Genomic DNA, 14678 nt, shown 5'->3' on the forward strand with positions numbered 1-14678 from the left:
GCGGAGCTTATTTTATGGGTGGGGCTTGGAAGAGTACCCCCATGCCCTCCACCTTCTTTTTCCCCCAGTATGACCCCGATAATAGCAGCATAATTTAACAGTGCAGTAAATTCATGTTGGCACAAAGGTCCAGTTCCTGACGGAGGGTACATCTAAAGCACTATGTACTCCAGGGTGCCGTGTAACTCACAATACCCCCCCCCGGCAGCTCTCCATGCAGGACAAGGACCAGCTAAGATGCACAGTGGGGTTCCATCGGGGAACGGGGAGGCAGGGGACCTGGGTTCTGCGACTGACTCAGCCAGCAGCTCCCTGTGGCGGATCACCTGGGTGTCCCCCCGCTGTGAAGTGGGGATAGCGCTTTCCAGGCTCGGTGCAGCACTGCGAGCGACTCAGGCCCTGTCAGTGCAGGACAGGGACCCTGCTAATCAGCCCAGACGGGAGGTGTCCGCATTGCGCGGGTGGCCTGGGAGCCTTGGTGTGGCGCCTTCGCGCATCGAGCGCCAGGCCAGGGCAAAGCTCCCAGCGTGGTGTCTGTCTGCCCTTCAGGTGAAGAGCGTGAACCTGTCAGAGGGCGAGGTGCTCGCCATTCGTGGAGTGGGCGATGACAGCTTGGTGGTCTTAGCCAATCAGACGCTTCTGGTGGAGGGGCAGGTGATTCGCAGCCCCACCAACTCAATTTCCGTTTACTTCCGGACGTTCCGAGACGACGTGGTCGGGACTTTTCAGCTTCATTACCAGGGTAGGTGTTTATTAGCCAAACCCAGCCAGCCCCTCCCCAGCCCCGGGGCTGAGAACCCAGTGGGGGGCCTCGCCCTCCAGGCCCCCCAGCACAACCAGGCCAGCAGCATGGTCGAGTGGCTGGGGCAATGGGCTGCAACCCAGGAGACTTGGGTTTTATTCCTGACTCTCTCACTGATTTGCTGAGCGACCTTGGGCAAGCCACTTCACCTCTCCCGTGCCATGGGGCTGCTCCCACTGCAGTCGGGAGATGGGGGGAGGGGGGATCAGACCCTGGGTGTCCTCTTTGCAGAATCCTTTCAGAGCCCTGGATAAAGATGCTACGTGAGTGGGAATTGTTAGAAGATGAAATGTCCTTCCCCATCTACCGTGCCAATCCCTCTGGCACTGGCACTGTATCCTGAATGGCTGTTGGGCCACAAGTGCAGTCATTACAAGCATGGGCAGAAGCACATTTGCTTGACATTTTTTGGTAGCTCCCAAGCTGAGGGTGAAACCAGGGACTGAGAGGTGAAATACCCCAGCTCCCGAGCTGCCTAAGGCCTCTGAATAAAACCAGTTTGTATCCATTGTAGCTGAACACAGTCTGCCCCCTGCACAAGCCATTGCCTGCTTAGGAGAGGAATAAATAATCAAACACTAACTGCAGGCTTCACTCCCAAGTTTTGCAGGGGCTTCTGCCCCTTGGGGGATGTGGCTCTGTTTTGTGGAACTGTGCTCAGAGGATCTGCTCCAGCAAAGCAGGTAGGCATGTAAGTAAACCCATTGTCCTCATGTTCTTAGAGTTAGGCTCATGCTTGACTGCTTTGCTGGATCAGGGCCAGAGTGAGCAGACGTCTCTATTCTCTGACACTTGCCGTACAGACACAGGTTAGTTATTTATATGGACCTTGACAGGTCTAGCCTTTCTGGCACATTTCCAGCGATTTTATGTTCCCCTAGGCCCACTGCATCTGTTTCTGTTCTCATATAGAAGCCCATCCTACAGGGATACGTACAGAATATTTATTTTTCCCTTGAACAGCTACAGAAAAATAAACGACTACAAGTGAATTCTTGTTAGAAACAAGAATTAGAAAGGATGTCTAATTGAAAGCATGAACAGGTGAAAAGTAATCAATGGCACAAACACACAAGTCTCCAACAATGGTGTGTCTGGGCTAGTGTGACCAGGTTCCATTACCTCTTCAGCTTTCAGCCACTCTTCTTATTGCAGAATTACTCAGAGAAGACAGTGGTGATGCTTAAAATCTCGCTGTGTGTTTGTTCTAGTGTTCATGCTGAGCTGCAACTTTCCACGGAGACCTGACTTTGGAGATGTCACTGTAATGGATCTGCATTCTGGTGGAGTCGCCCATTTCCACTGTTACCTGGGATATGAACTCCAAGGCCCCAAAGTGCTTACATGCATCAATGCATCTAGACCTCACTGGAGCAGCCCAGAACCTGTCTGTTCGGGTACAGCAACTGATCATTAACACAGATGCTAAGACAAGCCTGACTCTAGAATAATTTAGTGTTAGAAGTTGAATGTGAGCCTGGGAGAGGGGGGAAACTACCAAATTCTGCTCCTATTTACATCAGCGGGCATCCATGCAGTTCAGTGGAGTGACATTTCATGTGAGTAAAGCGTGAGGAACACAACATCAGTGGCTTCTGGCAGAGGTAGAATGCAAATCCCCTGGGAGACGATATATCTGCTCAGCTCTTCTCAAAAAGCTTTTCCTCCTGCCTCTACCACTCCTCGGCGTTAAGCTGCTTCCAGTTGTGTTCAGAGCCGCCCAGCTTGTGTGTGAGAATCACTCATACAGAGCCCAGCCTCCCTCACTACCTTATACAGCCTCCTTCCTACATAATCCCACTCTCCCAGGCTTGCGGGGTTTCCCTGTCTCCACCATGCAGAGCTGCACACACCTGCACATTTGCTGTGCAGGATGGGGCAGTTTCAGTTGACATTGGGTTTGGGGGTCAACCCCTCACTCCTAACTTTCCTTTCCCAAGTTAAATGAACCTAAAATGTCAAAGAGAACCAGTGGAAAGCAGAGTATCTGATTTGATCTGGGGTCATTTGATCTGGGGTCAAACCCATGCAAAGCCACGAGCTTCACATGGTTTGAACCTGCATCTGCTATAAATCAACCTAATATCCTTCCAGCGCACTGTGCCACCCTGGGAAGGAAACGCAAAACCAGGGAAGATTTAAATGCTTTGGGGACTCATAACAAGAGTGGATTCTGCTCTGAGTTATACTGGTGTAAATCCACATCTTTGGAGTCAGTGGAGTCACTCCAGTTTACCCTGGTGCAGTTGAGAGCAGAACCTGCCCTGATTTGGCAGCCCATTTCTTGGTGAAGAGGCCCTTCCTTAGCACACACTCATTTGTCAGTACAGAGTGCATGGCCCGCTTTATCTGGCTGGGGCTGAAGCTCTGCGTGGCTGTGTGCTCCAGTCTCACTGTCTCTGTGATCTCCTTGCCAGCACCCTGCGGAGGGACGGTGCATAATGCCACCATTGGACGAGTTCTCTCGCCGAGCTACCCCGGGAACCGCAGCAACATGCACTGCGTGTGGACCATCGAAGCTCCCCAGGGCCAGAAGCTGCACCTGCACTTTGAGAGGCTTCTGCTGAGCGAAAAGGACAGGTGAGGGGCCCTGCAGCGAGTCGCTCGTGGAACACAGGCATGCTGACCCAAGAGCCAGAATCTGAGCTGACCTGTGCAGAGAGGTTAGCTTTGCCATTGCTGCCAGGGCGACTGCCGGGGTTCAGGGGCGCCCCCACCCAGGTCTCAGCACGCTGCTCTTCCCACCCTATGCCATCAGCATGAGGAAGACCTGGCAGCCTCCTGCCCCATCCAGAGGAGGCTCAAGGGTCTCGCAAGGGGTTTTCCTCAGGACTGACTGGGCAATGTATTCCCTCACTCCAACCTGGGTGGGCCTTACCCCGCCACCTTTCAGACTGCGATCTCCCGTCTCCAGGGCATGCCGGGACCAGGGCACTTCCCGTCTCGTTATAGCGGGAGCCGGCGAGTTGGCTGGGGATTTCGATGGCCCTGGGTGGTGAAGTGCAATTCCCACACCAGGGGTTCAGGCGCCCTCCTCTTGCGAGTCTCATGTGCAGGGGAGGGGGTAGGGAGCATCGCCCCTTTGGGGATTTCATCGCAGGCTAGCATTCTCTAGGGCAGGAGTCTCCAGTGTGCAGGGGGGTCACAACCATCCTGCCCTGCACGTGTTGCTGAGTGGGAAGGGTGCCCAACGAGATGGGAGGGGATCCTGGGAGGAGGTGAGCCTCGCTGGTACAGAAGAGTCAAAGATCCATTGTTCTCGGGCAGACTCCCCCGAGTAACTTTTAAACAGAAAGTGATGGGAGGGGCAGGAGAGCTAATGTGCCCTGCTGCCCCAGACGGGAACTGGATCACCTGCAGATGGTCACGATGGTCCCTTCTGGCCTTAAACATCTACAGTTACCCCCACCCATTGTGTGATTTAGCATGGGGTTTGTGTAATGACACTGGGTCTCATAATCAGTAGCCCAATCCACAAACTGCCCCCCTGGCTCCCAAAAAAACCTCACATGCCCATGGCTGCATCTCACCCACAAACACAAAGTGACAAATCACAGTCTGTCGGCATCCATAACACAGAGCACACATTTATGGGGCTGATGTTTGTGTTTAAGTGTCATTAAAAATTCAGTCTGGTAACAGGCAATAAAGCCAGTTTATGGCTTGTAGTAAAAGCAGAGAATAAAGCACCTGTTTACTACACCATAAAACAGACGTATCTGCTTTGTGAATTGGTGTTTGTATCGTTTCTTTCAAACACTGCCCTCCGAATGCATGCCCGAACGGGCCCCTGCCTGGGTGAGGAACGACTGGCACGGCCCCTGCCATGCTGGCTTGTTGAGAATCCACAGTGCTGAAAGGCAGAGGCGTTACTTCCCCTGCTTCCCTATTTTTAGTGGCAAGTTGGAGGTCTTTTCACTCCGCCAGGGGCCTGGTGACGAGGAAGGAGCAGCTCCCTGTTCAGAAATGTCTCACGCTGTTGCCACATACACATTTCATCCTCTTCCTTCCCGGGCTTCCAGCTCCTCACCTGATCCTGGCCTGTGCTGGTAAATGAACGGGGGTCGGGGTGTGTGGAGCGAGCGATTACCAGCCTGTGCTGGCTCGGTCCCTGCCCAGACAGAAAGGTGGCCAGCGGAGGAGCCACTAGCCCTTTGCTAACATGCCGTGCCCTTTCTGAACAGAATGGTGGTGTACAGCGGAGAGACAAACCACTCAGCCGTCCTCTACGATTCCCTCCGGACAGAGAGTGTCCCCTTTGAAGGTGTGATCAGCGACGGCGCCACCATCCGTGTTGACTTCATGGCGGATGAGGCGAGGGCCACCACAGCTTTCAACATTCGATTCGAAGGTGACTCCCCCTTTAATTTTGGATCTGGGTGGTGGGTAGCAGCAGACAGACACTAGCTAACGCTGCTTGTGCTCCGTGGAATCAGGCAATTAACAGAGGTACTGATTGCAATTAGTCTAGCAGGGGTTACCCTTCGTAGCAATAGGAAGCTGATTGCCCCTGAACCAGGAGAATCCAATAGCCACCCCTCCCCTTGTCCATGCCTTATTGGAGGCATCGATTGGTACCTGGTGCTGAGTCTGCCAGTGGACTGGTAGTCAACTCGCTAATATCTCTGGGCCAGCACAGACAGGCGACCATCTGCACATGAGGCTCCCACGAATTACAGAAGGCAAGTCACGGCAGTTCCTATCCCCTCCCAGCCTGGCTGCTGCAAATGTGACAACTGCATAAGCCCTGCTTGGAGGATTCACCTCCTGGCTGCGAACGTGTCACTGGTGATGCACAGTCGGCTGCAGCTTCTAGTTCTCCCCAAAGACCTGTTCCAGCAAACAGGAATCAAGGCAAAAGAAATGAGTGCTCATTTCTGCAGTACAGATAGTCTAGGAAGTGGAGTTTTCTTTTCCCTTTGTTCGTTGTGAGGGGCAAATCGGACAAATGGCTACAAACCAGAGAGCATTCCCAGACGCCAGGAATGTTAGACTGACAAGAAGACACTACCTCCTCTCGTAGCTTCGGATTTACTTTGGTTTAGCTGTGAGTTGGACTAGTAACTACTTCAGAGGCGAGCTGGGGTGTTACTGTCCAGAGGAATCAGGGAAAAGCCAGCCTGTACCCGGGATGCTGGCCAGCACTGCAGATACATTCAGCTAGACAGACATACCAGGTGCAGTCAGATTAGAGCAGTGGCAGTTTGGATCTACATTTTTTTTTTAAAGGGGTTGCGGGGGGGGGAGAAATCACAGTTCCTCCAATGCCATTGAAAACTGAAAATCAAACCTCCCGTTTGCTCCTAGTTTCCCTTTTGCTTCCCCCTGCCCTGGCACCATCCTCCATCAGAATCTGTTTCCTTACTGGGGTTGCAAAGACACTGAACATTCAGTTTTCTGCCTTGTCCCCTAGTTCTGCATTGTAAATACTTCCCTACAATCCCAGCTTTCCTGTACAGCTGTTTTATTTTATAGGCTTTTTTCCTTCAAAAGCTTTTGTGGCATTTGGTGCCAAAGCTCCGTGGTGACTGTTAGACGCTATAATAATCCGGCCTGTGTCACTCACCTGCCTGCTATTTAAGTCCCACTTACCCCAGGCCTAATCATCTGTGCTCAGAGTTAAGAGCAATTTCTTTACATTTGAAAAGTGCCCTGACGCATAATTAAACTATATTATACAAAGAGGGTCTGTGCTACCCACAAATAACCCCTGTTCACTTTAACTAAGAAGTGCATTGGAAATACAGAGGACCAGATCCTCAGCAACTGGTGTAAATCAGGGAGGCTGCACTGACATCACCAGAACTGACTTCAGTGGCACTACCCCTGTTTGCACGAGCTGGGGATCTGGCCCTGCTCTCCACATTTCGCAGTTCAGTGACTGTTTAGTCAGCAGCTGGGAGTTCTAATAGACCAGGTATGTCTGAGCCTTTGAGGGTTAGCGCAGTCTCCCTTCGTCAGACCTGCTGATGGTTCAATCAAACCCAAACCCCTTCCTCCCTGCTCCCACCCGTCGAAGATGGAATGGTGCAGCTCCCCTCCCTTGAGGTACGTGCAATAGGAAACCTGGGATGGACAGCCCTACAAGAGCTCTGTCCTGCATCACTGCATTGCTGTCCGGGCTGGTCTGAGGAATTGGGGATGTTAAGTACCAGAAAGCACTAACTAGACATCTCTGTAACGGGGGGGAGGGCTGCCACCCAATGCCCCTCAGGGCCTGGACACCCCTACTATCTCCTGCCCCTGTTTTCCCCTTCACCAGACTCCGCAGTCTCTGTCAGCCACAGCCCTGCTTAGCATCTGAGGGGTTTATTACATTAACAAAGTTCTCAGACAAACACAAAAGCAATCTTCCACCCAGGCTTACCGTGGGCATGGCCCCTCCTCCCTGAGGAACTGGCCCTTTCTCCAGGAGCATGGCAAGAGACTCCCTTTCCCTGCAGCTCCACCCTGCCAGTCCCTCACTGTAAGAGCCCCCTCCTGCAGCTTCCTGCTGCCTTTTACCCTGGGATCACCGTGATTCAACCCAGGTGGGGCCCGTCCTGTAATCAGGGCTAGCTTAGCCCCTGGCTCTCCAGTTCTGTTACACTCACCTAACAAAATCCAGGCCTCCCTGACTTGGAAGGCAGAGTAATAAAGTCATAATTGTCTTGGGTTGTTCAAGTCAGAAGCAGATTCTCCCAGAGAGGATTTGTGTGGGTGAGAGTGCTATATATGGTGGAATGAGTCACAAGTGTCCAGGTGCATGGGTGAAGAGGACTGAGCCTTACTTACAGGTTGGGGTGGTGATCTGGCCAGGGTGGTCTAACTGGCATCCTCTATCCCAAAGAATAGGGCAGGGGTTCTCAAACTTCATTGCACCGGACGCTCTTCTGACAACAAAAATTACTACACGGCCCCAAGAGGGGGGACTGAAGCCAGAGCCCACCCAAGCCCTGCTGCTCCGGGCAGGGGGGCCAAAGCCCGAGCCCCACCACCCTGGGCAGGGGGCATGAAATCTGAGGCCGGGGCTTGGGCTTCGGCTTTTGCCCTGGGCCCCAGCCAGTGCTGGTGACCCCACTGAAATGGGGTTGCGACCCACTTTGGGGTCCCAGCCCACAGTTTGAGAGCTGCTACAGTAGGGGATGATATGTCCCCCAGTTAAACTTCCTGTGCAGATCCACGCAATATAGCTCCTGGTGACTGCAGAAAATGCCTAACTGGGAACCTCTCCAAGATTATAGAGAAGTAATCTTACTCCAGTCATTTGCCTTCTGCCTGCGAAGTCTCATGGAGCAGGCAGAGCAGCTGTAAATCTGACTGAGGAATGGCCTGCATTTGTGAACCAGTTAATATCCAAGAGCTTCTCCTTTGGAGAACGAGAGGTTCAGGGACACGCCAGGTGAATCCCAGGGAACTCCAGATTTGCCACAATTGTCATTTAAATACATTCTGCTGTCAGGATCAGTCTAAGACCTCGGGTCTCTGACCAGGTTCAATAACATGCAATAATCCCAGGGAAGAAGATTGCTCAGTAAATATGTAAACTGGCAGCATGGCGTGTATAGTACTGTTGATAATACACAAAAGAAGTGGGGCTTGGCTCAGCCTTAAAAGCTCAGACCAGATAAACCATCGTTAATCCTAATTGCCTGTAAAATAAGCCAAAGAGCAGGGCTGCAGCATCCCCGTACAAGAGCCCAGTTCAGCAGCAATCCTATCCGGTGGCCACGCTCTGAAGCAGATGCCATGCACCGGCAGTTTGGGAAGGGTTTCTAGGGGAGCGCTTGCCCAGAATGTGCCACCTCAGGCCTGAACTCTTTGTCGAGTTACATGTTAAGTGATAAAAACGTCCTGACCAGCCCTGACTAGAACTTGCTCAGTCACAGTCAATTGACAGCTTTCAGTTTCGGCCTCCGCACACTGGTTTCCTGCTTACAATCACTGGGCACTATCTCCGTTTGCTCAGCGCTGGCTGGGGATTGGGCTGGCCGGGGGGGGGGGGCGGGGCCTTTAAACACAATTGCCACTCTCGTTTGTAAAGAAAAATGTAAACCAAATGTGATTGGAATGGAATTTAGTTTGACAGGCAGCTATCTCCCTCCCACGTGCCCCGACGGATGGCACAGCGCTGGGGAGCCCAATGGAATTCCAGAGCGTGGCACGAGCTAGACTGGCATTCAGACTGTGCCAGGCTCACTGCTGCTGGGTGCCACAAATACAGCAGGGACGTACCAGTCCTGACCCCAGGTGAGGCCCTGCCAGGGAGATAAGCACTGACTCGGGCTGGTTCTTATTCTTCCTAGAGCAGCTTACTGATCCCTAGCTCTGCTACAGAGAGGTTATGTAACACTGGTCTGTACAATGGATAACAGCCTAGTACTGCTAATGGACTCACCCCTTCGCTCAGCTGGTGCTTTGGAGCTGGTGGCCCAGAGTGCAGACTCTGTTGATTCCCTGTGGTGAGAGTTGTTACCGTTGCACAAGACCTGGAAAAGGAGACAGTGACAGCTGCTGTCTCCTCCCCAGAGCAGGGTCCGTGCTGCACCTGTCCAGTTAACATGTGTTTCTCTTCAAGCTTTCGAGCGAGGCCATTGCTACGAACCCTACATTCAGAATGGGAATTTTACCACCTCCGATCCTACCTACAACCTGGGAACGACGGTGGAGTTCACCTGTGACCCTGGCCATTCCCTGGAGCAGGGACCCGCCATAATCGAGTGTATCAATGTCAGGGACCCCTACTGGAATGACACCGAGCCCCTGTGCAGAGGTCAGTTACCCTCCACCAGCTGCGGTCACTACGCCTTGTCCCGGTACTGCACGCAGGAGAACATGCACAAGTAAAAACTCTCCAGTGTTAGTGACCACGCCGTCAGAGAAAATGACTGCATGTGAGTGAGGATAACGTAGCTAAGTTAAGGCATATGTCTGTGAGCCCTTGCAAAGCATTCAGAGACAGGACAGCAAATGCAGAGAGGGCCTTAGCCCCCAAGGGGCCTGTTGACTGCACTGGAAGAGTGGGGGGCTTGGCCTTTCTCAAAGTCGGCTGCCAGAGCTCCCACTGTGCCAGGCAGAGTAGGGAGAGCTCCCCACCGCACTGCAGGCAGCGTTCCCTCCGCCCCCAGGACGGCTCCTGTACAACACTGAGTGGATGTTTTCAGAGAACTATCCATAATGACTCCAGGATCTCTTTCTTGACTGGGGTCTAAATTAGCTGTGGCCACTCAAAAAAGAGATCTTGGAGTCATGGTGGATAGTTCTCTGAAAACATCCACTCAGTGTGCCGCAGCAGTCAAAAAAGCAAAGAGAATGTTGGGAATCATTAAGAAAGGGAGAGATAACACGACAGAAAATATCATATTGCCTCTGTATAAATCCATGGTACGCCCACATCTTGAATACTGCATGCAGATGTGGTTGCCCCATCTCAAAAAAGATATTTTGGAATTGGAAAAGGTTCAGAAAAGGGCAACAAAAATTATTAGGGGTATAGAACAGCTGCCTTATGAGGAGAGATTAATAAGACTGGGACTTTTCAGCTTGGAAAAGAAATGACTAAAGGGGGATATGATAGAGATCTATAAAATCATGGCTGGTATGGAGAAAGTAAATAAGGAAGTGTTATTTACTCCTTCTCATAACACAAGAACTAGGGACCACCAAATGAAATTAATAGGTAGCAGGTTTGAAAACAAAAAAAAGGCAGTATTTTTTCACACAACGCACAGTCAACCTGTGGAACTCCTTGCCAGAGGATGTTGTGAAGGCCAAGACTATAACAGGGTTCAAAAAAGAACTAGATAAATTCATGGAGGATAGATCCATCAATGGACCTTAGCCAGGATGGGCAGGGATGGTGTCCCTAGCCTCTGTTTGCCAGAAGCTGGGAATGGGCGACAGGGGATGGATCACTTGATGATTCCCTGTTCTGTTCATTCCCTCCGGGGCACCTGGCATTGGCCACTGTCAGAAGACAGGACACTGGGCTAGATGGACCTTTGCTCTGACCCCGTATGGCCACTCTTATGTTCTTATGAGTCACCTCTCTCTGTCTCGTTATTTCAGCAATGTGTGGAGGGGAGCTCTCTGCCATGGCAGGAGTCATCCTGTCCCCTAACTGGCCAGAGCCCTATGCTGAGGGAGAGGACTGCATCTGGAGGGTACACGTTGGGGAGGAAAAGCGGCTTTTCTTGGACATCCAGCTGTGAGTACTTCACAGGGCCTGACGCGGGCTGGGCTGATCCTTTTCCTCCAACAGCTGGTTTACCACGTGTGATTGCTCTGCTGACACCAGAAACTGTTACAAGGCCTGGGTGTGTTGGTGGGACATGCTGCCCTTTGCTGTGCTTAGACCTCGGCAGGAGGGCTACGCACAAAGTGACCACAGATAGCACTGTGCAAAGACAAGCCACCATTACTAGCCGCCTCCATCACAGAGGGAAGCAAGTCTGGGCCCAAAAGTTCTAATCCTGCTTCTGTCTCTGAAATGGCGGGTCATCTTCAGAAGTCACTGAACCTCCGTGCCTTGGTTGCCCCACCCATCAGAGGGTCTGGGATATTAATGGGAGCAATATGAACTATACCATAATTTTAGATGCAGATCGGACAGGGACAATGATCTCCCCGGCCCAGCCAGGAAGAGGTGCTAAGAGGACGAGAAACTGCAAAACATTCTGAAGATGAAAAATATTACACAAGTGTCATTTGATTTATAACCCTAGATCACATCGCTTGGAAATCTGCTGGACTCATGGATGAAGGTTCTTAGCACAGATTCTGCCTCCTTTTGCAGAATCTGCAGTTTTAAACAGTGAAGCTTGTGGCCCATTTTGACAAGGGTCCCCATGCCAATATGGTGCCACTCGATCTGCAGCATGGCACCGCGTGCCTGCTCTAGATCATGTGGGTGGGCGAGAAAGCCCCTTAAGGGAGGTGTGTGCTCCCTGATCCTGGCAAAGGGCTACCCCAGCATGCATAGGGAGAAGGCAGATGAAACTCCTGCTGCTGTGGGGTTCTCTCCACCACCCAGCCTCGCCCTCTCTGAAACTTTCTCTTTTAGTCCCAGCCCCAGCTGGGCCCTAGCTGGGACCCTACTGGCTGGCTCTGGCCTAGGCTCCTTCTTGGCTGGGTTCTTTTAAGCTCTTTTCACTAGCACAGCATGAAATAATTTGTGACACACTCTGGGCTCGCTGCTCGGGTAATGAGGAGGGCTGCTCCAGAAGGGAAACGTGCTCTTCTCTTCATTTCACTAGCTAATTGTTCTTGAGATGGCTGTTGTGCTTGCAAGTCCTAATGCTGGAGGGAGCAATACCAGGGCTGCAGGAGATCAGCCTCAGCAAGGAATCATTTTGGCAGGAATCAGCGCCATAGTTAGTTGAAAATCAGGGACTGGATCGTATTCCAGCCCAGCTCTGCAGTGCCATTATTATGCTATATTAACTTGCTCCCTCACTTACCCTGCAGAAAAGCATTTCCCGACTCCCCCGTGGCTCACTGGCATTCAGACAGTGTCCAAAAGAACCGTGCAACAGTCTCAGCTTGAGGGCCTGGCAGAGCCAACCGAACGCGCTGTTTTCGGGGAGCATCCTGAGCTCCAGAGCTCTGGGCGTTTTGCTGCTAATGCTAGAAGAGTGCTCAGAAAAGGGCTCCAGAGCGGGTAGAATGCTGTTTTGTGAAGACCTCGCTGTCATCTCTGCAGTTCATGCAATCTTGGATATCAAGGGAACTTGCTGTCCACGGATGGAATACCTTCAGTCTAAAATAGCCTTTCGGGGGCCTGGCCTTGTGTTCTGTACAGCTCAGCCCCTATCAGAAGGAGTGAAAGTATCCCAAAGTCACGTCTATGGCCATGTTTTAGGAGCTGACGCCAGTTCTCCAGGCAAGCTGGGCTACGGGCAGAGCCCATTGTCACTGGAGTAATTCGCTGGGTCTATGCATCAGACTCCAAAGCAAGGTCTCACACTCTCCACCTGGGCCTCAGACTTTTCTATGTAGCAAGGCTGGCTGGGGAACCATGTACAGGAAATGGCAGATACTTGGCTGCAGGCTCTCGTGCATCAGGGTTTTCTCAGTCGTTGCTGGCACACAGTGTATTACAGTTCAAAGAGGGTTTGGGCCTGTTTAGCCCTGAGAGTAGAGGCAGGTTGGCTGGGAAGCTGAGGAATGAGGATGAATTTTCTTGCGGTCCTTTCTCCCTTTGAAACTATTAAATGCTGGTGGAATTTAAGACGTCATCATTCCCCAAATTACCAGCAGTAAAAAGTCTGCTTTCCGAAATGTGGTCACAGCCCCAGGGAAGGCTGGTGGGCCAATTCTGTGACATCCTTTCAGGCATGGCCTGGATTGTTACTGGCCCAGAACGCCCATGGGTGAGACAGTTCGAAAATATATGCAGGTGTTTGAGTGTATCTGTTGCTAATCAAAATTCAGAGCAAATAAACACAAGACGCCAATCCCAAGCAGTGCCCTCTACAAATCTGGTTCTGCAAAAAACGTTCCGAGAACAGCCATAAACACGTCACCAGCTGCTGTTCCCTGGTCATTTTCATGCTCCCTTTAATTCCTACTTCAGTGTTTTTGGCACAGAACTGAGAACCTGGAAACAACTGCAGTAAAAATGGACTGTTAGGGCAGATGTATTTACAAGGGCTTAGATAACTTCTGAGCGAGTGACCCTTCCATAGGCTTGAGGTGCAGAGGGGCTGCAAAAGGCAGCATGTAAACACAGCATCCTCCTCTCACCTGGTACTTTTAACTCAGTCCAGTGTCCAGCAGATGGAGACAGGCAATAAATAATGACTTACCTACACTCTGGTAATCATGCAAGTGAGTGCCAATCACAATTTCCCTGGAGTATTGATAGGAATTGTATAGCATATGGGGCCCATGGGCTATCCAGTGTGATCTCCTGCCTCCAGCAGCCTGATGCTTTGCAGGAGGGCAGACACTCCTGTGATGCTCCTGTCTGGATATGTAACACCTCACATAAGGCAAAGCCACTTCTTCACTGTGGTGACCTGCTAGTGCTCTAAGAGGTGCTGAGAGCTCCCCTTGCATTCTGCAAACATTTCACCATGGCCATAACGTTTGGCAGCAGGTGGGAACGTACTGGATGGTTCCTGGGAGCAGAGGGAGACTGACTCAGGTTGGAAAGCAGGCGGGCTGAGTGTCCCTTTGACAAGCCTTGCCCTTGACAAACATGACTCATTTCAGGTCACAAATTGCACTTGACGTCCTCCCTCCTCCGTCATTCAGTTGCTCAATGGTCTACTCTAGCCTGTGAGAAAGTGGGACTGGGCTGGATGTCTTTGTATGTGCTTGTTCCGCAAGTCGTTCCTTGGCTCCATGCAGTTGGTCACTTAGCTCAGAGACAACCAAGCCTCTGATGGGAACTTAACCGAGGAAAGAGAGCAAAAGAGTGAAGTGGGAATATGTAATAAAACTTCTCACGCGTACACGCATGCACATACACACACAGGTGTGTGTATTGTGTGGAGAATGGCCCAGTTCAGTCTGTCTTTCTGCAAACCTCCCTCCAGATTTAGAAGCCTGCATGGCCGTTCACTGATATAATGATCCCTTCCACCCTGTTTGCAAACAGCTTTTACTTCTCTTTCAGGCGGACCCAGGAAGTGTTCCCCAAAACAGGGGAAAGGTTTTATTAATAGACAGATGAGCTGGGGACTGAAGCCAGTCTCTGCCATGAATGAATCCCATGCTAACATGCTTGTCCAGGGCAGTCCAAAGCTACACACTAACTTGCCTAATTTCCTGTTTTCTTCTCCCCAGTGTGCTCGAGGCTCCCCACCGGCTCTAGCCCTCCGACATGTAGTTTGATGGCAGCCCTAGTTAGTAGGGCTGCCGTCACGGGCACTCCCACCTGTGGTTGTAGTTA

At 51.6% G+C, this 14678-nt stretch overlaps 1 protein-coding gene across 1 annotated transcript in view; it reads left to right on the plus strand.

Annotated features, from left to right (window-relative positions):
- Positions 1 to 14678, plus strand: part of SEZ6L (seizure related 6 homolog like) — a 144344-nt gene that overhangs the window by 108024 nt on the left and 21642 nt on the right. The window contains exons 4-9 of the mRNA XM_074972860.1: positions 550 to 742; positions 2014 to 2199; positions 3220 to 3382; positions 4987 to 5153; positions 9360 to 9554; positions 10850 to 10988. Of these exons, the coding sequence (XP_074828961.1) occupies positions 550 to 742; positions 2014 to 2199; positions 3220 to 3382; positions 4987 to 5153; positions 9360 to 9554; positions 10850 to 10988 (1043 nt within the window). The remainder of the gene's footprint in view (positions 1 to 549; positions 743 to 2013; positions 2200 to 3219; positions 3383 to 4986; positions 5154 to 9359; positions 9555 to 10849; positions 10989 to 14678) is intronic.

Source organism: Natator depressus, chromosome 15 (genome assembly GCF_965152275.1).
Source record: "Natator depressus isolate rNatDep1 chromosome 15, rNatDep2.hap1, whole genome shotgun sequence".
NCBI lineage: Eukaryota > Metazoa > Chordata > Testudines > Cheloniidae > Natator > Natator depressus.